Source organism: Cephus cinctus, unplaced genomic scaffold (genome assembly GCF_000341935.2).
Source record: "Cephus cinctus unplaced genomic scaffold, Ccin1 Ccin1_scaffold0129, whole genome shotgun sequence".
Classification (NCBI taxonomy): domain Eukaryota; kingdom Metazoa; phylum Arthropoda; class Insecta; order Hymenoptera; family Cephidae; genus Cephus; species Cephus cinctus.
In genome coordinates this window covers 1,029,149-1,053,410 of record NW_014332862.1, presented here as the reverse complement: position 1 = coordinate 1,053,410, position 24,262 = coordinate 1,029,149, and the positions used below count along the sequence as shown (strand labels likewise).

General features: G+C 36.4%; 5 protein-coding genes and 1 long non-coding RNA gene across 17 annotated transcripts in view; 3 read left to right on the top strand and 3 right to left on the bottom strand.

The window, feature by feature from the left end:
- LOC107262904 (kinesin-like protein Klp98A) overlaps window positions 1–4,885 on the top strand; it is a 10,542-nt gene extending 5,657 nt beyond the window's left edge. Inside the window, exons 11-15 of one of the 3 annotated variants that reach the window (XM_015729560.2) lie at window positions 822–941; window positions 1,119–1,220; window positions 1,291–2,514; window positions 2,602–2,871; window positions 2,974–4,885. In XM_015729560.2, the coding sequence (XP_015585046.1) occupies window positions 822–941; window positions 1,119–1,220; window positions 1,291–2,514; window positions 2,602–2,871; window positions 2,974–3,219 (1,962 nt within the window). In that variant the 3' untranslated portion in view covers window positions 3,220–4,885. Of the gene's footprint in view, window positions 1–821; window positions 942–1,118; window positions 1,221–1,290; window positions 2,872–2,973 lie in introns of all 3 variants that reach the window. The other 2 variants (XM_015729559.2, XM_015729561.2) reach the window with 2 other exon arrangements.
- Window positions 4,886–5,246: 361 nt separating this feature from the next.
- LOC107262905 (presenilin-1) lies at window positions 5,247–7,692 on the bottom strand. Its single transcript, XM_015729563.2, has 7 exons — window positions 7,172–7,692; window positions 6,832–7,085; window positions 6,551–6,760; window positions 6,261–6,481; window positions 5,894–6,184; window positions 5,567–5,820; window positions 5,247–5,485 (listed from the first exon to the last, which is right to left on the bottom strand). Exons 1-7 carry the CDS (start codon window positions 7,307–7,309, stop codon window positions 5,330–5,332), a joined length of 1,524 nt encoding a protein of 507 aa, XP_015585049.1. The 5' UTR covers window positions 7,310–7,692; the 3' UTR covers window positions 5,247–5,329.
- A 540-nt stretch (window positions 7,693–8,232) lies between these two features.
- On the top strand, window positions 8,233–10,391 carry LOC107262906 (2-oxoisovalerate dehydrogenase subunit alpha, mitochondrial). Its single transcript, XM_015729564.2, has 8 exons — window positions 8,233–8,424; window positions 8,517–8,675; window positions 8,737–8,932; window positions 9,042–9,203; window positions 9,325–9,469; window positions 9,558–9,761; window positions 9,842–10,105; window positions 10,221–10,391. Exons 1-8 carry the CDS (start codon window positions 8,356–8,358, stop codon window positions 10,297–10,299), a joined length of 1,278 nt encoding a protein of 425 aa, XP_015585050.1. The 5' UTR covers window positions 8,233–8,355; the 3' UTR covers window positions 10,300–10,391.
- LOC107262909 (39S ribosomal protein L17, mitochondrial) lies at window positions 10,345–11,453 on the bottom strand. Its single transcript, XM_015729571.2, has 3 exons — window positions 11,064–11,453; window positions 10,658–10,868; window positions 10,345–10,574 (listed from the first exon to the last, which is right to left on the bottom strand). Exons 1-3 carry the CDS (start codon window positions 11,259–11,261, stop codon window positions 10,423–10,425), a joined length of 561 nt encoding a protein of 186 aa, XP_015585057.1. The 5' UTR covers window positions 11,262–11,453; the 3' UTR covers window positions 10,345–10,422.
- Window positions 11,454–12,587: 1,134 nt separating this feature from the next.
- On the bottom strand, window positions 12,588–21,557 carry LOC107262908. Of its 8 annotated transcripts, XM_015729568.2 has the most exons (6): window positions 20,374–20,484; window positions 14,279–14,556; window positions 13,807–14,146; window positions 13,588–13,725; window positions 13,312–13,472; window positions 12,588–13,175 (listed from the first exon to the last, which is right to left on the bottom strand). In XM_015729568.2, exons 1-5 carry the CDS (start codon window positions 20,433–20,435, stop codon window positions 13,337–13,339), a joined length of 954 nt encoding a protein of 317 aa, XP_015585054.1. In that variant the 5' UTR covers window positions 20,436–20,484; the 3' UTR covers window positions 12,588–13,175; window positions 13,312–13,336. The 8 variants fall into 8 exon arrangements, with proteins under 8 accessions (XP_015585054.1, XP_015585056.1, XP_024935983.1 ...); XM_015729570.2 differs by lacking the exon at window positions 20,374–20,484 and adding an exon at window positions 20,921–21,557 and having other exon boundaries at window positions 12,588–13,472; XM_025080215.1 differs by lacking the exon at window positions 20,374–20,484 and adding an exon at window positions 15,586–15,723 and having other exon boundaries at window positions 12,588–13,472.
- On the top strand, window positions 15,729–19,010 carry LOC107262911. 3 transcript variants are annotated; one of them, XR_001536537.2, is made up of 4 exons: window positions 15,729–16,563; window positions 16,702–17,719; window positions 17,815–17,925; window positions 18,024–19,010. It is a non-coding gene; the product is annotated as an uncharacterized LOC107262911 (long non-coding RNA). The 3 variants fall into 3 exon arrangements; XR_003058311.1 differs by having other exon boundaries at window positions 15,734–16,817; window positions 17,476–17,719; window positions 18,024–18,988; XR_001536536.2 differs by having other exon boundaries at window positions 15,737–17,719; window positions 18,024–18,992.
- Window positions 21,558–24,262: the final 2,705 nt, after the last annotated feature.

The window sequence follows — 24,262 nt, the reverse complement described above, 5'->3', positions numbered from 1 at the left end:
TATCACTCTTCTTTTTTATATATAAATATATATATAAATATATAGATATATATCACGCATGATTACATGTCTCTTTTACAATTTAATTACGCGTGATTCCAACTAAATTTTCAAATCGATGTCAAATTTCACTTTCGAGCTCCAATTAACAAACCCACTTGGTTCTCTTCCACCTTTTCACGCTGTTTTTTTCTCTCATCTCTCTCTTTATACTCACTTTCTCCCAACTCTCTCATAATCTCATTAATTCTCGTTAATATTAATTTTTCATTATAGCGCACGGCTAATTCAAATTAATAATGCATACACGCCAACCATCGAATGTCTTGCATTTATAAAGGTCCTTTTAATCAACTAATGTATTAACCAAGGTGTAAGATATTCGATAACATTTGACTGTAGAGCCTGGTACGAATTGAAAAGGTAAAGTATCAAGGAAACTGAATCTAATAATTATAAATTATCTGTTTAGCCAGATAGTAGTTGACATGCTAGTATGCTAGTTACTTTTCCTTGTTCTTAATTAAGAATCTTCGTATCGTACAATTTATGTTTATTAAAGACATTATGTTTATTAAAAATTAATTTCAGTAATTCAGTTACACCAGATTATGTATTTTTCATATGTACCTTCTTAGCTTTGTTAATAAATGTTGATTTTATTCGCTTCGCTATGCATACTGCTGCTGGTCTGACTGAAGTACGAGTGATTGCATTTTAAATTAGATCTTGCCTCATGTTATAGTAATCGGATGCGCACATTATCTATACTTTTATACATTCTATTTTGTTAACGGATCGGTGTGTATGTGTGTGGCTAGGTAGAAAGTTTGTGTAGGGAAGTCGCCTCACTGCGCACAACCCTCCAGTCAAAGCAGAGACAGTTCCAGGACTTCATGAACACGCACGATCATAGCCAAAATCCTCATAATGGGGAGAAGGTAAGATAAGAATTTTGCACGGTCCTTTCATTTAGTACAGTCATCATGAGTTTATATCTCTCTGTATATTTCAGATGATCCCAAAAATTCTTGATAAAATATTATTGATGTATTGAGCTCAGATATTTTATTTTTACTATATCGTAGAAAATCAGCAGGGAACCTTTTGATTTTCAGACTGACAATGATGGAGCTAGCGATGGAAGTCTTCCTGAGTCTTGGTCCAGCCTGAACGATGATAAATCTGTACATGCAATGAGAGAACTTGTGAATCATCATGTAAGTCATTTATTGATTATTCATTTAGAGATCATTATATTTACCCTGTTGTGCTGTCATTGAATTCCAGAAGAGGGAACTGGCTGCATTGGAGTCTCAACTGCAGACCAAAGTTAAAATGCTAAATGAGCATCAGACCAAAGTTGATAAGATGGCCGAGGAGATTATAGAAGTTGAGGAGAGGCAGAAGGAAATATTAAATTTGGAAATTGGTGGCGAGGAGCTGAGTGAGAAGAAACTTCTCTTGGCGAAGAGGACGCAGGAACAGTTGCAAGATATCCTCAAACGCAAGCAGAGTCTCTCACTGAACTTGAAGCGTGCTCTGCCAGCATCATCCGATGATCATTCATCAAGCAGTGATGAGATGGTCTCCAGTTGTGACCTGAAATCATTTCAGGATGAGTGTAATAGAAAACTTAAGATTGCATCCGCTCTTAGTTTGCTATGTCAGTATGATGTGCCAAGCTCTGTCGATACAGCAGAGACTTTTCACACGGCTGCGGCAGACTCGCCAGAGCCTAGAATACTATTTCAGAGTGCGAGTACAGAAACCACCCTGGAGGCTAGAATAGAGTCCATTGAACATATCAAGGGTAGTAACCAAGATACTGTGATAAAGAGCACACTAGATGAGAATACAGATTATCTTACTGCGACTGCAGTAACTAAGAAACCTGATAAGGAAATGATGGAGGAGACTGTCTTAAGAGATCCAGAGATAAGTTCTGATCTTGAAGAGAATACGAAGGATGATGTTCCTGAGGATGATTCACCTTCGGGAGTTACCTCACAATCTCACTCATTAGGCCAAGCCGAGTCTTGTGAGTCATTGTCAACGACGGAGGATTCGTCATCGCAACACCAGGCGATGAAAAGACTGAACCAAAGAGTAGCCCGTCAGAGGATGCTGATAATGAGATGCCTAGAGGGTAATACGCCCTGCAAGGAGGACCTGGACCGTCAAATATCAATTCTTCAGGATCTTCAGCGGCAGCAGATCGAACTGGAGGTGTCCCTGCTGGAGCAGGAACGTAAGAGTCAGCAGCAGGAGGATCTCAGTCGGGATGCTCGTCCTTCAACAGCGATCTCGGAGCACAATCACGAGGTTGCGTCTCGGCGAGACGTCTTCTACGGGTTCGAGGCCGGCAGCAACAGTTCAGCGACGCTTCCCAGTACTACCAGGTCCCACATGATGAGGGGATCACGCTGCAGCATCGCTGAACCTGTATCCCAGTCCCACACAATCGTGCCGAGGCTCCCGAGCGGTCGTGGATACTCCTCGGTCTATCTCACCGTAAGTATCCGTCACGCGATCGAAAACTCGTCGAGCCTCGTCGAGCGCAGGGCCGATCATTTCCAAAGAAATTTCGAACGGCCGCAGAGTCAAAATCGGAGCGATCGTCTCACCAGTCCGTACTCCCTGACGATCACGAGATCCCTACCATCACTGATTGGGAACGACGGCGATGGGGAGAACGTGATCAATGTCATCGTCAGCGTGCCTTCATACGTGATCCGGGGTGCAGGGGCCAGTAGCCACTACGAGTACGAGGTACGCGTTGTGGCGCAGGATGACAGCTGGACTCTTCTTCGTCGCTACAAGAGATTCAGGGAGCTATACATATCCATGAGACAAAAATACGGCAGTAAGGTACTCCACCCAGTAGATGCTCCATGATAATAATTACACTTCACAGGCTCCCCTAGGTGACAAGGACAAGAATGACCCCGAAGAATTTTATTTCTCTTTCAGGTGGCTACTATAAGGTTTCCTCCACGACACGTCTTCCCCAGGTACGAGGTCGTTGCTCGACAACGAAGGAAACGCCTCGAAGAGTATCTCCGAAGACTGATACAGGTCTGCTCAGAACTACCACGTTGCGAACCTCTCTACAAGTTCAACGGGAACCTGAGTAACATCGACAAACAGTCGCTTCTCGAGTTCAGCTCGTTCTTCCGGCGAGGTACATTCGAGAGCAGCAAATATGGCACTAGTTAAGAGTCCGTCTTCGCTCGACTTCGAATCCTCTTCAGGATGATGAATTCTCAATCACTAGATCTCATCACTGTCGAAATCGATTGCAAGGCATATCCTTTTTGTTTATTTATCACGTACTTTAGTTCTCTCTCACCCCGTATAACGTGTCTTCTATTATTCAATCATACCTGAAAGGAGGATATCCAAAAGGAACCCACGAGTTACTTTGACCTCGTGATATCCTTGATCTGAATCTGTTCTATTGTTACATTAAATGGAACGGATGTATTCTCAATAGAATCTATAGTTCCACCGATCTTTTATAGAATTAATGATAAATTTAAAAGAAAAGGCAAAGAGAAAATACAACCACGACGATCGCTAAATATAAATTATGACTCGAGTAAAATGACTGCTTCTTAATAATCGAATACAGCATCTTTATAGTTAGTAATGATACCCGTCGAGTCCTGTAAACGTGCTTCTGAGTGAGACTATCAGTATTCAACCGAACTGTGCACCACGGTAGGGAGCTTAATAAATCAACAAAAGCGCGGACCCAAGGTATACAATCTCAGGAACAGTTTGGTTCTGATCTAAGGAAAGTGATTAGAAAATAACCAGTCGGTATGAGCTCTTTTTTCTCTATAAAATTAATGAATCACGAAAAAAAACATACGGAGTAAAGAGGAAGCAACATGATGAGCAGAAGAAGACGAAGTTTAAATTATATCGCAAGAGTAACTCTTTGACCGGAACTTGACTGATTATGAGAATCTATCGTAGAGTGAAGATAGCTTCCGTTAATAATGTTAATAGCATGATTCTAATAGCATAAATATTTCGCAAAAGATAGGAATTAACCGTATCGCTGTTAATGTTCTCTTCGTATGACCGACCATAATGTATATCTGCCTGAGCAGGGCGAGAACCTTTAACTATCACGGGTGAAGTTGACCAAACGTTTATTATTATTATTATTATTATTATTATTATTATTATTATTATTAACCCTTAGATAACGCTTCATTATGAATCTGACAACTACATAAGACTAACGTTCAATGTAATGGTATAAGATGGCGACTGAAGGATTTATAATGATAAATCGAGAAAAAATAACTATTTATTGCAAATGCAGGAAAAAAATATGTTCACGTTTCTCATTGTTACATATGAGCAAGCAATTGGATGGAAAGGCTTTTATCTTTGTTTTTGTAATTACATGAAAATGCTATCAAATTGATCAATATGTTGGAATCAAGTTTATTTCATTGTCAGTAAAACACTTGGGATTGAGAGCTAATGAGAAATTAATAAGTTGCGTAAAGAAAATTAAAAAGGAAAAAGAGAAGAAATATATGTTGTATTGACTGGATTGTAATAATTTCTATGGCTGTGTATACGGATTTAAAAAAAAATGAAACCGGGTGCCTAGAGGTCGAAGTGCATAAATAACCCCGGAGATACTTTTATGTACATTAGCGAATTATTAAAACATATATATCTATATATATATATGTATATTCTGACGAACATTACCTCATGTTTCGTACGACTTCCAAATGAAATTTAAGAAATTAATTGAAAAATTATATTCACTACCGCTTTTTTACTATTTGAGAGGTGAGCTACGTTCTGTAAATATGTAAGGACGGATACAATAAATCATCATATCCGTCTGCAATATGCTGAGTTTGATTTCTTTCAAATAGTTTCTATATTTTACTCGCTGGTATTTATACACATGGGAATCTCATAGACAATACGATGGAGGATTAAATTTTATCAGGAAAAATTTTCCCCTAGCTAAATATTATAAAAAAATAACCGATTTCAACGTTCAATTTTTATATCAACAATCTACTCCCTGTATGTACCAGCAACATCGCATATATTTATAGGAAGTATAATTCTTAAAGTTAACCAGCTACTTTGAACATGGGATAAGTCTTGATGCAATTTCTTAATGTAAAAAAAGTTTGTAGAGGAAAAACGACAAAGATATATGTCGTAATAAATTACAATTGACAATGGCGCAAGCCGAGTTACGAATGTGTCGTAAGATTATTGTTCACCGCTTACGAAACTAAGAATACAGTCAATTTGTATATTTTATGGGGGGTTACAGCTAAATGAATACTTGCTCGCTGGCCAGGCTGTCTGCGAATGGTGCAACTATTACCCTCGTTGCAAAGTAGAAGATCAGACCAAAGGTGATGGAAATAGGTAGAGCTGGTAGAGCCTTCTTGAAGATAGCCAAGAGAAGTAAGGTCAAGCACAAACCCTGATAACGAAAAATATTATTATGGAAATGTTTTTTTTTCTCTTCGATTCGTAACATGTTAATAGTTTGAAATTTGCGTACGATTAGAATAGCAACGAAGCAGGCTAGGGTAGTATTCCAGTCGCCATAACTGGAAGCTTTTCCTACGAGTACGCTATAGAAGATGAAGTCTCCCAATCCCAGTTTAACACCACGTTCCTCTTCCACAGGTGTGGTTTGTGACTGGTTTTGTTGTTGTTGAGACTGTTGCAAGCGAGACTCATCCTGATGAGAATCGTTTATGAGGGTTGACGTATTTTCTCGAACTTCCTGGGCCCTTCTAGCACTACGGTCAGCTGTAATGCAAAAAAGTGAAATTAAATCAAGACTAACTTGAGAAAATTGTTTTGTTTTTAATTCGTGATCTACCGTGAGTTTCCACCCATTCCGTGGTGAAGCCACCTTCTTCTGCATCTCCAGATGCAGAATTACTTTGATTTTGTGTTTGTATTCGGGCGGATGAACGGACACCATCGCCGGCGGCTGCATCGCCACTAGCCATGAGTGTCGCTGCTTCTACATATCCCGCATAATTTAGTGTGAAAGTGTACATGATTGTGGATGAGTAAATCAGAGCTGGGAAGATTGGCTCATTACGTTCCTGAGCCGTCTCTACTAAGATCCTGAGAGGACCTTTCGGGGACAGCACTGCTATGAGATCTATTTATAAAACAAAATACTTAATTATAATTAGAAAAAATGTTTTTAAGTAGAAATACTATAGAGAGTATCATACCCCAAATACTTATAACTGCAAGGACTGCCCATGCTGTCCATTCTGGTAGATATTTGATGAAAACTAATGCCATCAGCGCAGCTATGAAAATTAGATATGCTTGTTGCAACGGTAATGGACCTTGCCAGTGGATGCATACCATTCCTACTACTCCAAAATTCCACAAGACTATTAACAATGTTATGAGATCCATTGGAATGTTGTATGCTTTCAATACTTCTCTGTAATAAAATACATAACATAGTATGATATTTACTACCGAAAGAAGAATACATTCTATAAAAACTCACTCGCAATATAATATAGAAAACAAGAAGAGCAGCATAAGAGAGCTAACAATGAGCCATCCATGTATCACCTTATAAAATCTATACTTATACAACAGTATAAGTACCACAGTCATGCACACGATGACTCCCATTAATATAAGTGAATTGGCAATAGCCTGCCACAAGAGCGTGCCAGTGTCATTGCTCTCGTCATGAAACGGAGTATATACCCTATAATAAAATAATCCATCAAATACCTACAACAAACTTTATACCTCTCAATCTGTTGCATCATAACTTACAAATACTGTCCTTTAGTAGTATAAAAATTAATTGAGCTGATAGTTGCAACAACGACCAGCATACAAAGTGAAACAGGAACAAAGAGTTTGATGACATGTGCAGCACCATACTTCAGTTCCTCCTCGTCCTCATCCTGATACAATTCTCTAGATTCATTGGCACGGGCACCCCTAGATCCAGATCTCCTATCAGAATTCTCAGGCGCCGATGCCCCAGGCGTCTCAATGTGTACTTCAGGTACTCCATGATCAGCCTATGAAAATAATATTCATTCTCATAATCACTGTCTTATTATTACTCATTCCGGATATTCTTCTCGACCGTCTTGATTTTATTTACCTCGTCGCTACTCGGTGCTTTTGATCGACGTTTTCGGCGTTCGGTAACCAAGTTCAGGTTGTCCGTGCGAGCCTCCGCAACGTGACCGTCCATCAGACTTGTGTACTCGTTAGCCGAATCACAGTCACTCTCCGACATTCATCAAACTATTGCCCTTTTTGAGAAATATCGATACCCCCTTTTGACAGCTCCCACTTACACTCAAACTAGTCCCCGTTGAGGACCAGTCACTCCAATTTCAATCTGGGTTGGTCAGACCGATGCTGTACTGTCACGTACTACGAACGCACTTTCACCTTTCCTTTTTCGCTAGATTCGGTAGACGTTGGTTATTCCCAGTTCGGATTATGAACCTCTACTTATTGGACAAAGCGTATTAAATTCTTTGTTCCACGTATCTTTGTTGGTTATATCCTTATCAGGTCAACGAGATATGTCACTGGCAATATGCGAATAGGATTTTTTTCATTTTCAATTCAATTTGGAAATTGCTCTCTCTTCACGCGCTCTAACAAATATAGGTTAACATCGTAACTAGTATCAATGGTGAACAGCGACACCTCTTTCTATAATTATTTAGAAATAATTTTATTTCAAGAGATTTTATTTTATTGGAACACATTTCTTACTGCAGGACAATAGAATCATTTTGAAGTTGTTATTTATTGTAATTATTGTATCTTTCGATGTACTCGAAAATTTACGGACAGTATATACTACGAGTATCATCATTTCTCTGTTTACCCTGCATGGATGAGACACAACCATATCTGCAATGAGTTTTAAAATACAACTCTTTGATGTTGTATATTTTATATATAATGTATTGAATATTGTTGATTCAAAAGCATAGTATAATAAAAGAACATTAAACTTATAATGCTAGAGAATACCTTCACCTACTTTCCAATAATCTTTAACGTCGTTAAAGTTTATAACGTAAGACCGTATTGAAATCAATTAAAAATTAAATTTTAAAGACTTGCTGACCCCGCGATCAAAGGCAGGTTAATGTATACATATGTACACGTCATTAGAATGTCTTATCAGAAACCAGAACCTGAAAACAACAACATCAAGCGTCTTCATGATAAGAAATTACATAAAATCAAGCCACATGTGTACATCACCACAGAACACATCGGTGTGAACAAGTATTTTTAAACTGAAAAATAATTTAAGAAATGGCTCTGAGCATTATATCTAGAAGTTTCAAAGCAAGCTGTTACATCCATAGAAGAAAATGGACGAACGTAAGTTATTATTTATACATAATAAACGAAATCTTTTACTTACCATTCCGTACGAGTTGCTTAAAAAATATACATAACGCATGTGTTTTCAGATAAAGCATTTCAGCATAGCTACGGGGGAACCAGAATTTCTAGGAGTCAACACTATTTTTACAAATGAATTAAAATTTCTTAATAAGGATTCCTATCATCCTATACCAATTTACAGAATTTTTGATGGCTCTGATAAATCTACGTTAACGAACGTAAAGGTATATCACAGTATATCATCTTATTGTTAGAAACATAATTCATTTCATTTTTGTTACCTAGTTGGATAATGAGACACTTCTAAAGATGTATCACAATATGATAACTTTAAGTGTCATGGATAAAATATTGTACGAATCTCAACGTCAGGGTCGCATTTCATTTTACATGACAAATGCAGGAGAAGAAGCATTACAAATTGGCTCAGCAGCTGCTTTATCACTGAAGGACATGATTTATGCGCAGTATAGAGAAGCCGGTAAGACGTCAATATCTTCAAGATAATCAGTTTAGTATGCTATTTAATATTAAATAAATTAATATAAACTTAATAATACATAGACACCACAGATCTATTTTATAATCAGGTGTTCTGCTTTGGAGAGGATACAAATTATCTCAGTTTATGAATCAGTGCTATGGTAATTGTGAAGACGAAGGAAAAGGCAGGCAAATGCCAGTACATTATGGTTCCAAAGCGTTAAATTTTGTCACTCTCTCTTCGCCACTGACAACACAATTGCCACAAGGTAATTACAACATAGGAATAACGTCACATGGAATATTAAAATATATACAACGCTCAGATATTATTATGGAAACGAATAGAATTACATATTTCATTCAGTTCTGTTTTATATCCACTAAAAGCTGTAGGTGCAGCTTACGCACTCAAGAGAGCCAAAAGCGATTCTTGTGTAACAGTTTATTTTGGAGATGGTGCGGCCAGTGAAGGAGATGCTCATGCAGCATTTAACTTTGCTGCCACACTCGATTGTCCCATCATTTTTATGTGGTTAGGAATAATATTCACATAATGCTATGAGTGTATTCAACTTTATAATACACTTAATAAGTGACTCATAGAGATTAATTCTTTCTAGTCGTAATAATGGCTATGCAATTTCAACTCCAACACACGAGCAATATAAAGGAGATGGAATTGCAGCTAAAGGACCAGCTTATGGTATTAATACAGTCAGAGTGGATGGAAACGATGCTCTGGCTGTAAATCATGCAACACGGATAGCTCGTGAATTTTGTATAAATGAACAAAAACCTGTATTAATTGAAGCTATGAGTTACAGGTAATTTCTTTTTTAAGATTCAATTAATTATGAAAATCTACTATTATTTAAATCCTAATGATTTCTTTATCTTTTTGTAGAGTTGGACATCATAGTACCTCAGATGACAGTACTGCTTATAGATCTAATGATGAGATCATGCAATGGACCAAGTACACTCCGATTATGAAATTCCGACATTACTTGGAAAAGTTGGGTCTTTGGAATCAGGAAAAAGAATCAAACTTAGTTAAATCCACCAGAAAGGAAGTTCTTACAGCACTTGAAATTGCAGAGATAAAATTAAAGCCACATTGGAAAGATATGTTCACTGATGTGTACAAAGAAATACCACAGCACATAAAGTATGTTATATTTCAAACATTAATTATAGTTAAGCTAAATGGTCATTGTGTATAAAATTGAATTGCATGCCAATTTTTATTTATAATTCAATAATCAACTGTAATGCACTTTCAGAAAACAAATGGAAGATATGGAAACTCATTTGGAAAAATATCATGATCATTATCCTCTAAGTAAATACAAAAAACTCTAATGAAACAGGTGATACCAGTGTGTACCACTCTGTCAAAGTCTGTTATACTTTAATATATCTTTTATTGGTTAATAAAATCTTATGTCTACTAATTTACAGAAAATTGACATACTATGTAAAATTCTACTGACTTGTAACCTCTCTTTCATTCATACTTTCTGCAATTTCTTTGTACTTTTCCATTCGGTACTCTTTTCTTGCCTCACTGAGTAGCAGATTATGAAGCAAAACATTACTATGTGCATTTCTTTGTTCTATGCTTGGATAAGGGTTTCCTGCAAATCAATATTAGAAGTTTTGAATAGTTAATGTTCTAGCCTAATCTTTACTTCTTAATAATTTTACTAAAAAGTCAAACCTCTCAATTCCAATACAGCCCTCTTGTAGTAAATTCCAGGATATAGCCTTGGAGCTTTGTGCAACTTTGTATATGCTATACTGTAATCTTGATATCTGGGCACATAAACTTTGAATAGCTTATGAACAAATTCTTTTCTGATGATCCAAAAATTAGCCAAGTCCATCATTTCGTGGTCTTCAGGTCCTCTGCGTATGGCTTCTGATATTAGCTGTATAAGAAAATATTTGATTTCATTAGAAGATATGTCTATCAACAATAATTATAATATCACAATCAATAACAATTTCAGGAATCACAATTAAATAACATGTAACTATTAAGTTCTAACAGCGTACATAAAAGAAAATGTAGAGAAATGACATTCGGCGTAAGAAAAACAAACAAAATTAATTTCGACACTTACACGTTCGGCATAACCTCGAACTTCATCGGCTCGATTATAAAACAGTTCAATCCGTTCATATTCGAACAGTGCGGTTAAGGTTTTCTGAATTTTCAGCACTCTTCCTGGCGGTCCATCTTTATTCTTTAATCGTCGCGGTGTTGGACGTATATTAAATTTTAATTTAGAAACTAGGTGAGTTACGTTCGCCTGGTTCATTTTTGCTAGAGTTACTACTGTATCTACTTTGATTTACTCGCACACACTCGACACTTTTGGCAACTTTTTGTATATCCTTACAGTCATAAAGTATAAAATGAATCTAGACTAATTTTCAATAATATTTTCAGAATAGAGTAGGGAGATGCTCAACGGTACAGTTTTAGGCGATACCACAGACCGGCGATACCAAAAACATGGCGTTAAATCGTATTGGCGTGTCCGGAAGTAGAATTTTGTGATATTCGCCTCCGTCGATAGTGCGTATTCCGTCGTAACCGAGCTGAATGTGAACACGAACGTATAGCTTGGCGGGCAGAGGTTCTCCGCCACTCACCGTTGGTTCCCAAAGCAACACTTAGAACAAGGCCGTTTAACGGGTATTGCCTAAATATTTTTTTTCTTTGCAATCTTAAGTTCGAGCGCACAGTGTGAGCTCGATAAGATTTACTATGATGAAAAGCCAGCATCTCATGCCTGCCTGCACTGAGAAGTGCAGCGGTACGGTGCTAGGTTCCAGCATTCCTTCCTTATGGCTGCTTCCTCTAACGAAGAAAGTTCCAGCATTGTTTAAACAATCGTTCCGAACGAAACTATGGTTAGAACCGTCGACATAGAGAATGAACTGGGCATAGAAGCCAGAAAGTTGTCCGCTAGATAGAAAAGGACGGATAGCAGTTATGATCATAGGGGTCTATACTAAGGGCTCATTCAGACCGAAAGCAGTGGGAAGCGGGAAGCGAGCAGCGGAATCTTGGCCGCGAAACTACATTTTCTGCCTTTTTATATTAGGTAACCGTATGAAAGCATTAAGAAATAAGTTATTTACCTTAATTACGTATATAGAGTCAAGTATACTACATTGAAAATAATAATACATAATTTTTCTTAAAACATGACTTCATTACCAAGCAGATTCCAATGCTTGGTCTGCGATTTTGGAAAGTTGATCAACGTTCAATTTTCCGTAGCAGCGACATAGCAAAAAGATGATGGCAACCCTACTTCACGTCATAGTTCATGTTTGAAATAAATTTTGAATTCGGCTACACAATCCTTCCGAATGAAATCCATGACGCTATCCTGCTAGGTTATGATCGCCCCAATTCCAAACTTATGCGATTGCGCCGATAATATAGAGCATATAGATTGTCGCAAAGTACTAAACTGAATTCATGTGGTTATATAATTCCAGAATTTGCTACTTATACTTTCCGAAGTCGATATAAAAAATTGTAACGGTCCGAGCTCAAATTTTTCTGCATTGTATTATTATAAAAGATATGTTTCTTTAAGGATCTTTAGAGACAGAACGCATAAATAATATTGCATATATACATATATCTTTTTATGTGACTTGCATGATTCTACATACAGAAATTGTTTTGAGATGGATATGATTTATGGCGGTTTCGGGATTTTACTGGATGACCACCGTAAACAAAAACCATTTACAAATTTTATGTACAAGGCCCTGAACCTTAATAAATACGATATAACCTAATATCTATACGTACGAATTTCGTATTACCTTATCCTTTAGATTCATAAAATTACAATAACTTATATATCATATATATTTTACTTAAACATCTAAAATATAATAAATACAAATAAATTATAAATATTATTTTAACATAATTATCACGATGAACAATTTTTTATAAATAAATATATGTATAACAAATTATTGAGTCGACCCATTATCTTTGAAAAATACATGGTAGTATTGTCATACGTCAGGTGAGTCCATAAATTTGTGAGTATTTTTTACCAATATTGATAGTATCGTCAATGACCTGATAATAATCATATAAAGATGTCTGTAGTTTGGTATTTCTAGTGGCGCGGTATTATTTCTCATAATGCAGCTTCCATTTACGAAATATTACAAGCGACAATCATTAATTCTCTCTGGAAAAACGAGCAATTGCATAAAACGTGTAAAACCGTCAAATTTTCCAAAGAGAATAAGTCGTGAGAAATATTTGATTCTCAAACCCATATACTATGGCTTTCTTTTTTTAATCAGTTACTATCAGTTACTAACTTTGTTGCTATAGATTTCAATTTGACTACATCGCCGGATTTATCGTATGCTTCATATTTCTCGTTGATGTCCTTTTGGACATGTTCTCTTCAATATTCTGCGAAATATTGTTTATACCGTCTTCGTAATCCGGTTCATCCTTTTCGTAAACAGAATCCTTCCTGTAGAAAAAATAAAATAAAATATAATTGAATAATATGAAAATTGAAAATGTTCACAAATATTTTAATCCATATTACACATGCGACATATTTGTACCTCAATCCGAATACCTACGTGTATTTATTATCGGAAGGGAGAAACAAAGACTTTGGACAATTCTTGAAATATGGCCAACATTCCCCATGTAATTTTCCGCGCTTCTCAGCCTCAACGTATTCCTCAAGAAGATGAGCAAAAGGAGATTTGCTTGCCCTGAAAATTCAAAATTAATTTAAAAAATACTCAAACCTAACTAAAGTATTATCGACAACAATACCATCGAATAATACTCACGTGAAAAATAACTTGAGCATTTCGCCAAGTAATCCAAAATTATCCAAAGGATGTCCTTGAACTTCACATATTGCTCTAAGCAAACAAGCTTTCCCATCCATACCAAGTGTACTGAGCATATCTTCAGCAGTGCCGTAAAGAAGCGCTCTTTCGCCACCGTGAAACGCATTTTTTGGCACTTCCGGTGCGTCCCGCTTCTGTAGTCGGTGCTTTATGAACGCCGCTATAAAATCTGCCATGAGGACTCCGGCCTCTCGACTTTTCATCGATCTGTCGAAGACCGGCGGTAAAGCGCCATACGGATTTTCATTATCAGTCAATCCCAATTTATCAAAGTCAACTGAAAGTATATATAAATTCGATTAGGAAAAATATGTAACTTACAAAAACTGTTGTTCACAATTAAATTATGCAAACGATTCAAACCCAATCTATCAAGACACTCGATTGAATCTCCCGCCATAGAACTTACTTGTGAATGGAAAACTGACGGTCATATTACTGAGAAATCCATATGGAGGATATCTAACAAAAGGTAACGCTAAAGTCGGTGTTATCGTCATTATCGTTCCTGGTGGCAAAGCTATCCGACCATCATTCGTAATCCAAAAAACCCTTTTCTCCCTGTGATGTGATTCTTGATGATTCAAGTCATCCAAATGACCTGGTGTCAATGTAATGGACTTCTTCAGGACAAGAAGTACAACGTACAACAGAAGTACTTTTCGTGACATTTTGCTTCTTTGAATTCTACAACAGAAGAAAGTTACAATTAATATCTGTAAAAGTATCACTAATTTCCTATATTCATTAAAGTCTAATCACTACATCTGCTGTATTAATTAGTCCCATGTTAATTTTCGAGTATTATGAATTTTCAAACGGCCACGCTTCGTGTAACCGACATAGCGTAATGTTCAATTAAAGAACAGCATTGTGCGCACAATCTGTACTACGTGGTTCATGATCCATAGCCCGAAGCAATAGAACAATTAATCATTTTTGAGGACCAGGACTGCCTCACGCGGCAGAATGTACAAAAAGAAACAATGTAAAACACAGCTCGCGAATATATCTACTGACGGCAGGAACTAGCAATTTCTAGTGGAGTATAATCAAAAATGGAGCACGAGGTAACGGACTGGCTCGCGTGACGTATTAACTTTATTATTTTTCTTCAATTATTTTTTTCTTCGACCTCACATACCTAAACAACAGAATCTCAATTCTATTGACACCAATAACAAGGAGTGTTGATTCTATTATAATTACATCCAAATGATCCAGTATTATCCATGACATTACAAGTTATTTCAAACAACAAGAACGGCTGATTTGCGAATTTTTACCAATAGCTAAAATCAAAATGTCGGTCAAGGTACTACGAGGAAGCGTTTAACATAGCATGAGATATTCATATATGTATAAAATCCCACAATGGTAATCCACGGAAAAGCCGAGATTCCAGCAGCGACTAATTGCACGTATCGTGCATATCACGTAACCGCTGTTACCGCAGAATATAATAAGAAAAACAAAGATAAACAGCAGACGTTCTAGATAAGAATGCCGTGTTCGAAATTCAATTTACTTCTATGTGGTATGTATATATAGATAGATTGCACGTACATTACTCGTCTTACTTTTACTGATTGCATGTAAACTGAAAGACAATATATGCCATGCACTTATTGCGTGGTTAATATCTATACGTAAACTAAGCCTAGATAATAGTCGTGCAGATAATATATGCACTTTAAAATTACAAGAAGACATAACCTCATATGCACCTACTGCCACTGACATTTGACCTGTAATGATACTACAGTTCAAAGATGCATGATACAACGTTTTAGTTCCTTTTCTCGCCACGCTTTTTGATTATCGAAAATCCCGCGTCTTCATCCGCCTAGCGGAGGAGTCGAGAACACTCGAATTATCAAAGTCCAAAGAACTCGCGAAGCTGTCTACAGATTTAAGATGAATCAAGACACGGCTGATACGTGTAAAGTATCCAATGATCCTCGTCACTTGCTACTTATGGTCAGGTTGTCCTCAAGCGGGTCTATACTGGTTAACTTGGATGACCAGTTTGCGGACGACAAAATGTCGGTTCGGTGTAACAGTATAACCTGCAAAACTGTGCCTTAGGGGGACCAGGGCAGTGTGTGTTGTGCCCTAGAAAAAAGTGACACTCTTCTCATCTTTGCAATTTATGCTCTGATGCAAATAACTGGATAATTGGAACTGACAGGGTGCCATAATTATGTGTCTTTCGATATTGCTGTGAGTTACCATTCTTGACATGCTGTTGTCAGTCTCGTAAGAATAATTACAAGGACGTAACAAAAGTAAAGGAAAGGAAAAGAACAGGGAGAACGTTTAGAAAGGCTATTGGGGTTATTGGGAGGAGTCATTCATTTCAATAAAGTTTTATTATGAAGTGAGGACGTTCCAATTTTATCATGTGGGTTTTTATGTGTGATGGATATTACGGTATCATTCGATAACCGGGCCACGTTGAATCCTGTTCTGATAAATGATTATATCCTGATTTCGAATTATGCAGTGTACTTAAGTATTTTATTTACTGTTAAGTATGTACTGTTGTAATCAATTTATTGCCATGGCGGCGAGAAATTGACGTTTAACATTCTTACAAAGAAGCTGGATATCGTCGCTAGATGTCATCCCATCATATTTGATGATATAAAGGATGTAATTATTACAAAAGAGAAGCGAGTATAATTAAATCAGGTTAGTTACTTCATTGCGTTATTATATCACGATTAACGGAATCAATGTCAAAGTGCCTACTGCATAGAGGACTTACGCGCGAAATTCAAAGTGAGTCTGATGTCAAATAACAATAAATAAAATATTTCTCTTGTACAGTGTTTGTGAACTATTGAAAATTGTTGCTATGACGATCAGAAGAAAAGGAAAGGGAATCGCGACACGATAACTGTCTTACAGAACTTATTATTATAAAACCGGTTATTACTCATACAGTAAGTATTCAGTTTAGCCGCGTATTTTTAAATTTTGACGTTATCACTGAAGTGAATAACGCGAAAATGAATAACAGAATTCATGAATAAAAACATGTAATTACATTATAAACATATTGAGGTGGATAAATGTATCACAGTTATATTCATTCGGTACCTAGTTGCAAGAATGGATACCCAAATAAAAAAAACTAAAAAAAATGACTCTGCCAAAAGTCGTTCGCATTGAATCTAATAGGTCTCTGCGATTGCCGTTAGGTCTCAAAACACCTCGAGGGCATAAATCCAAAATGTGGTACACTTACCACATGTAAATTTCCTTATTTCGTCATTGCCCATGATAGACATTTGTTTCCAAAAAAAAAAAATAATAAAAATTGCATTAAAAATTATTCTGCATGCAAATTCACCAATCAATTCTTAAAATCTATACAACAATACTTTAATCCATTTAGATAAGATCAATAAAGAATATTCTCATTTTTTCATAACGGATCTTCTTTCCCGAATATGAATATCAGATAGATCCCCTCAAGATAAACAGAATAAATATACGAGATATTCTCACCTGAGCGTATAGGTCACGTATCTAATTACTGAACGTATAAGGGTGTACTAAGGTTATGTTAATACCTATTTAATACCTATGCACCTGTAGTTAAGGGTTCGTCAGCTGAATTTTAGCAAAAGAAAGTAGCTGATACAAGACTCCATTGTTCAACGGTGCGAAGAGAGTTTGACATAGAGAGACAACCGTGTCACGCAACAACAGAATACTAATTCCGTCCTGCATTCAAACAGCTGAAGTTATCACGGGACATCAGTTTCATTTTAAGGGGCCATCATCTTATGAGCTACGATATAAGACAGTCCCCTGAATCCGGAAGCAACCACCAACCACTGTGAGTATAACCACACATAAACGCACCGTAGTGACATTACGACACGTAAACCTTAATCATTACTTTATTTTAATACCGAATGAAATTCATTCAAGGTATTTTTACCTCCATATATAAAAGAGGAACGATTTTTTTCGCCGGACCGTTACGTGCATACCGATACTGAGGCAGAATTGGGAACGAACCAGATCCTGCGACCTCTATAGGTATACAATCTTTATCATTCGTGATTACACATTACTTTGCCATCATGCCCATAACCAATCAAATATTTCTCTCATTTCATAATATTCATCTTTTACAGATACTTCTGATCCTCAAAGTCGATGCCCGTTGCGGTTTTGATTTTACGACTTTTACGTTAGCCTGCGACACTTTTTTCCAAGATACTATTATCCGGAGCAACTATTCTGCGATCATTCTTCAAGCAAGACTCGTGATGTATTACGAGTGTATATATATATATATTATATATAAGCAGTGCATACGGAAAGTATCCGAATAGACACAATGATTTTCTAAATCCACGCGTAAGCTCTCTAGGAAATTTAATGAAAATTGATTTGTAACTGTCTAGTCAGAAATTTTATACGTGGTCAATGATTTTTGATATATTTTTTAAAAAGGTTGATATACGATTCTTCGTACGGTAAAACAGGTCATGAGGGGTAAATAAGGGACGTAAAATTTTATAAAAATATCTGCCATTTTTCATATGGCTGTTTCTTGTGATCTACCCTGTAGACGTATATATACGCAATATCAATCTTAGCCAGAGGGGAATGAACTGCAAAGTGCAACGCTACCTATAAGACATAATGTTACTACCTACGTAGCACAAGTCATCTCTTTATATACCTATGTATTGCGCATAGGCACTGGTGGGTATATATATATATAATTTGTGTCAGCTACTTAGGCATTTATGTGTGGGGTTTTATGAGTAACGCGTAACAGAACAGAATTTTAGGAATTCTCGACCTACTGTGTATTCCTTATAATTGGTTATTTATACAGTAAATAGGGATGATATAATACAATAATTTGTTATACAATAAGCAGCTTGTAAAAATGGAGCGATATTAAAGGAAAAAGGATATTTTTTTTAACAATAAGGAAACGTGGATTTTATATAGGTTTTTTAAACAGAATATATATATGTGTGTAATAGGTATTGTTTTGGATTTGTGACAACTGGATGCAGAAAGTTCAGTAGCTGAAAGCGAACAGAACGACAGGTCAGATAACGGATCGAACGAGCAAAAAAAAACTGAATCTTTACGTGAATTTCATTCCAGAAGAACAATATGCCCTTTTGTTATCAAAGATGTATTTTTCGAAGTTTATTTAAAAAAAATCGATTTCCTCTTTCCAGTATGATAAAAATGGAAATTCGAATGTTCGTTATTTTTGAGGTACACGCTCAAGGCTTGTTTATAAATTTAAAAAACGATTCTGCCCCGTAACTGTTATTTCGTTAAATTAGTAATAATATATTCGTACGGAATAACAATGAATTTGGTCTTTCGCATGTTTCTACACTGTTTCTAGATTCTTTACTGCCTTTCAACGTAAAAGACTGGATCACCTTAAACGGTTCTCATCAAGGTAAGATGCAGTTAGGTATTCACTACGAATGCAACGTGCTTCGAAAACAAACTGTCAAGCCCCTCTATAGAATCACAATATGTCAGAGATATTAATTGAAAATAAGAAATTTAGATAAGTACAAAAAATTATTGTATAAATCAAATAGAGAAGATGCGATAATAACTTCAGCGCGTCTAGTAAATATTAAATAGTACACGTATTCGATTACCAAAAGTCGTTCCAAATTTACGTAAATTCGTGTAACTCCGTGAATTAACCATTTCTTAGGAATGACTGGACTGGTCAGTGGTCTTGTTATTTCGTATCTTTATCGCTGCCATAGAAACGTGTAGGAACCAGTGTATACGTGAAAGCATCCTGTTGTTATTATTATTATTAGAGACGGAATCTACTGAAAGGAAACGTGAATGAGATCTACACGTTGTACATACACTGTGTTTATAATGTATAAGATTGTTCCTAGTGGGACAGTTAATATGGGTTAACGAGGAAAGAATTCGATTACAATGATAAAGTTGGCAAGTTAAACTAGACAACGCGAGTTACTCTTACCAAGAATACGGTCAGTGGTAAATAGAAGTACGTTTGCCAATATTTACGGAATTGCGACTAGATCTTTACAGTCGAGAAATGGCATGCTGGTAACGTCACAATGTTAATTCGGTATCGCGTTCCAGATTCGTGCTGGCCGAATTGTAAAACGGGTCGTAATTATTCCAAGTCCTCCGAACGTGTCCTGTGAACGGAATCTCAAACGCACGTGGATGTCACTGCACGATCGTAGGAAATGATAGACATTTAATATTAATGAATCAAGACAGAGGGCGTGAAATTGTTGAATTAGAAATCACAAAAACAAATTTTATTCTAATGCTAATTTATGCAGTGTCTCTAGTTCGTATACGCGTACGAGTACAGATGATTGGTTAGAAAATAAATAATTTGGTTATGTCGTTAGAGATAGGAGGAAATAGAAAAATTGCGAGAGGGCTATCATTAATGCGAATGTTGTCCGTTCAGCTTCGCCTCGAGGTTCAATTTACCTGGATAAGAATTCGCGTATAGCGGATCGTCCTGTTAAACGACAACTTCTATGTATAATCATTATTTGCAATTATTTAACGAGCAATTTATTCGCGCTCCCGCACGGACGTGTAGTAAACCAGCTATATGTCAACGTACAGATCGTAGGTCAAATGACAGACTGTTTGCGCAGTGTATAAAAGAAATGCCAATAAATATTTCCATAAATATACAATACTGTTACATAATTAATAACAGATAAAAATATCAAAACGAATTTACAAGACGTTAAACCAACAATTAGAACCGAAACGACTGTTAGACGTGTTACTGGACCACGTAGTACCTCTACGACGACGCCAACGGAAGAAAATGAAAAGTAGCTTAACTGACGTAACGACTGTACGACTTTTCATAAACCGCTTTTACCTTGACAGCGTGTAGAATAAAATAACAAAGAATACAATACAACATATTCACTCTCTACTCTTCGCAGTAAGTGTTATATATATCGTATATATACAGATATATGTACATACCAGCAATATCATACACGTGTGAACTTACCTTTACGCGGATTTAGAATCTCGTCTACCGCAGCGGCGAGTCCAAGATGTGGAGTAATTTTGATGCACACTGGTTAACAGGGCTATAGCATAATTGCTACTACCTGGCGGGACGTACTTAATTTTCAAACGTTTTTTTACAAGCATATATAATAAGTAGAGGTAGCTAATAAGATCAACGTACGAGTTAATATACATATACCACAATCCTCTCTCGCTCTTGCCACAAGCTTTAATAATCCGTATTATTTTTTTCGATAGAAATAAAATGATTGAAAAACAAAAAAACAAATTTCCCAGCACGTGGCTCACAACGAACGCTCCGATTCCCGTAACGACCGTTACGTCCGCTTGCCTGTAACGAGCACCTTCTCCATGGAGTTTCTTCGTAGAGCCTCGTACAAGATTGTTATTGATTATCGATCGTTATTTTTCCCGAATTATCGTGTTATACCCGGCGTCTGGGATATATTTACGTGTATCACTGGTTCGTCTTTGACAGCTCGATTAACACTGTAAAGTCCGTTATCTTTTTAATATGTTTTTAACGGATAGTCAATGTTACGGCATTTTCTATCGTTCGATTATCGATCTCGAATCGAGAATGCACATTTATCATGATTTCGTTACAGATCCTTGTGCGGGAAAAACTAAGTATTGGTAACAACGAGAGGAAGGATAAGAACCGATCATAAAGTGGTAACGATTCGCGAACGGCTGTGAGTCTCTGACTGAACTCGTATTTGCCGCACTCCATGTATTTCCTCGTTGCTCCTTACCCCTTCCATACTCCACGTGGCATACATACGTACAGGTATGCACATATGGACAAGCTTAAAATGCTGTGACAAATCAAAGTACGTAATTACGTTTTAAAATAATACAGGTATAGTATTAAAATAATTATAATCGTATATGACGAGGGTGGGTATAGATTTAAAAATGAAACAACTAAATATTCCTAAAATTTATATACAATAAGAAAAAAAAAAGAACTGTGGATAAGTGTAACAGGAACAGATTTTCTATAGTACAAAAAGAAAATTGATATAGTCATTGGTAAAATTCACAACATGCTTTATTTTAGGTCTGCGAATCGAATAATAATTCAATACGTAAATATCATTAAGCTTAAATTTACGTTAAGGACCTGTACCGCCCATTGCGCAGCGACGAGAACAGCGTCGAGGACATTACAAGACCAATCAAGACAAAGGCATCCCCATCGTCCGCCATCTACGTTGTGAACTTGACTTTACGTCCCAGCGAAATAGTACAGTTTTAAGTATTTTTCTTGTCGCTAATTGCGCAACGCGTAGCTACTAGAACATTTGTCTTTGATTCGCCCGAATTCAATGTACATTAAATGCGTACGTCCTATCGAGGACGTCGGGACGCCTTTCTCAGTGAACGAGTCCGTTAACGGAGACGCCGTGACGTCGTGATCAGACGGATCTCGTTACGACGAATCGTGTGCGAATTGTGAGAAATAATAATAATAATAATAATAATAATAATAATGAACTAAAAGAAAAGGAGGAAACGAAGCGTGTGCTTATCGACAAGAGAAATGAGCCGATAACGTAAAATTAAATATAATTATTTTTTAATTGATAATGGTATTAAAGTTATACGACCGTATGTCCTTTTATGGCACCTGTACATACATACGCAATTCAACTTAAGGATAACTTAATTATTAGTTCATATTTCTTTATTGTCTAACGATATATTCTCCAGAGTTCAAACTCACTTCTATCAATTCGTACAGCTAATCAATTATCAGTAGTTGAGCGTGTTCTGCGTGTATATTAGGGATAACACAGTACCCCAAGTATATATGTGTGTGTAAGTCTGCACGTAGCTGTCGGCGTCAATGTTCTTTTAGAATAATAATAATAATCATCATCATAACCATTGCCTAATACACATCACTATACGAGACGTGAGCGCGAAATTCAATTTTTCTCTTTTATTCCTGAATTTTTATTCAGTTACCAAAGAAAAGATTTTTTCCTTTTTTCCTTAATATTTGAGCGCTTTTTCAATGTCACCAGCCATTTCGCATGTTGCGTAATGCGTCACGCGTGGCTTCGACTTGGCCGTCTCGATAATTATTACATAACTAATCACACGTTCTTTCATTCATGATAATCACACTCACTGCTGCAGAGGCTCCAATGAAAATGCGAGTAAAAAAAAAGGTGCGTGCGAATTTGTATGCATACGAAATATTACTGTTATTTTTCACTTTTTTTTTTTGCTCGGCAGCATTGGCAAATACTATACGACGATACATATATATATCGACTATATATCCATGAAATATGCGCAGAATTGAATGAAAGAAAAGTAGAGTTTTCGTTCGAAAACGAAAAGAGTAAAAATAAAAAAAGATGTCATCTCGCGAATTACGAATCGTCGTGATAATTTCTAATTTGTTTTTTTTTTGACGCGCGCGAAGCGTACAGAAAATTACTTATGGTAGTCGCACGTCTGGTTCATCAACATAACGTTCCACATATTTAACCTACGTATACGTGTATCCAGCTGCATGCCTAAACACTGGGTGAAAACACGAGGCACGAATCCGGCATTACGAAGATTACGGATATGACGAAAGGAAAAATATGCCCTTGCCCAATGCCGGTTTTGCGCATGCGCATTAAACACATTTAAAATATTTTTAGCAAGTAATAGCAATAAGTAGTAATAATAGTATCTGCGTGTAAATATTTTAATACGTTATGTTTCGTGCGTATCGTCAAACACTCGGATCCGTACGTGCTTCGTATTCGTTTGTTTTTGTTTTTCATAATAATTTTTTTTTAAAAGAAAATCGCTTGTACACATAATCTTAAAAAAAAGAAACACTGAGTCAAGTTGCATTGATAATATGTATCGTGTAAGGGAAGAGCATTGTATCGTGTAATTACGTTGTTGAATTATTTTTTTTTTTCATAACGGTCTATCCATTTTTTAACATTGATTGTTTTTTTTTTTATAAATTATTGTTATTACTCGGTCACTTAAAAACACTTATTTCGGTAAACTATGGCATAGGTGAAAATTATTCAGTTGGATATATATATATACGCGACCCTCCGTTATATATTCATCCCTCGTTGGATATTAATCAGATATACGACGGATGTTTTTTGAGAAAAAAAAATATTACTGGACCATCGTCTCTGGCATTTTTGTAACAATAATTTTTGTTCGTTCTAAATAACCTAAGGACGTCCTGAAATTTTATCAGGACTATAAATTAATTCTCCTTTCGGGAAACTCTCCCCCCCCCCTCTCTCTCTCTCTCTCTCTCTCTCTCTCTCTCTCTCTCTCT

What these genes read in the sequence shown, in the direction of transcription:
- LOC107262905 (XM_015729563.2), bottom strand. Translation starts at nt 7,309, where the DNA reads ATGTCGGAGAGTGACTGTGATTCGGCTAACGAGTACACAAGTCTGATG. An exon ending in AAGCACCGAGTAGCGACGAG is followed by an intron (nt 7,086 to 7,171) that starts GTAAATAAAATC and finishes TTATTTTCATAG; the next exon opens with GCTGATCATGGAGTACCTGA. An exon ending in GCTTCGTTGCTATTCTAATC is followed by an intron (nt 5,486 to 5,566) that starts GTACGCAAATTT and finishes TTTCGTTATCAG; the next exon opens with GGTTTGTGCTTGACCTTACT.
- LOC107262906 (XM_015729564.2), top strand. Translation starts at nt 8,356, where the DNA reads ATGGCTCTGAGCATTATATCTAGAAGTTTCAAAGCAAGCTGTTACATC. An exon ending in TGCGCAGTATAGAGAAGCCG is followed by an intron (nt 8,933 to 9,041) that starts GTAAGACGTCAA and finishes TTTTATAATCAG; the next exon opens with GTGTTCTGCTTTGGAGAGGA. An exon ending in GAAATACCACAGCACATAAA is followed by an intron (nt 10,106 to 10,220) that starts GTATGTTATATT and finishes ATGCACTTTCAG; the next exon opens with AAAACAAATGGAAGATATGG.
- LOC107262909 (XM_015729571.2), bottom strand. Translation starts at nt 11,261, where the DNA reads ATGAACCAGGCGAACGTAACTCACCTAGTTTCTAAATTAAAATTTAAT. An exon ending in TTCGAGGTTATGCCGAACGT is followed by an intron (nt 10,869 to 11,063) that starts GTAAGTGTCGAA and finishes TTTCTTATACAG; the next exon opens with CTAATATCAGAAGCCATACG. An exon ending in GGCTGTATTGGAATTGAGAG is followed by an intron (nt 10,575 to 10,657) that starts GTTTGACTTTTT and finishes ATTGATTTGCAG; the next exon opens with GAAACCCTTATCCAAGCATA.
- LOC107262908 (XM_015729568.2), bottom strand. Translation starts at nt 20,435, where the DNA reads ATGATTATACATAGAAGTTGTCGTTTAACAGGACGATCCGCTATACGC. An exon ending in ATACGCGAATTCTTATCCAG is followed by an intron (nt 14,557 to 20,373) that starts GTAAATTGAACC and finishes CTTCTGTTGTAG; the next exon opens with AATTCAAAGAAGCAAAATGT. An exon ending in CCTTCCGATAATAAATACAC is followed by an intron (nt 13,473 to 13,587) that starts GTAGGTATTCGG and finishes TTTTTTCTACAG; the next exon opens with GAAGGATTCTGTTTACGAAA.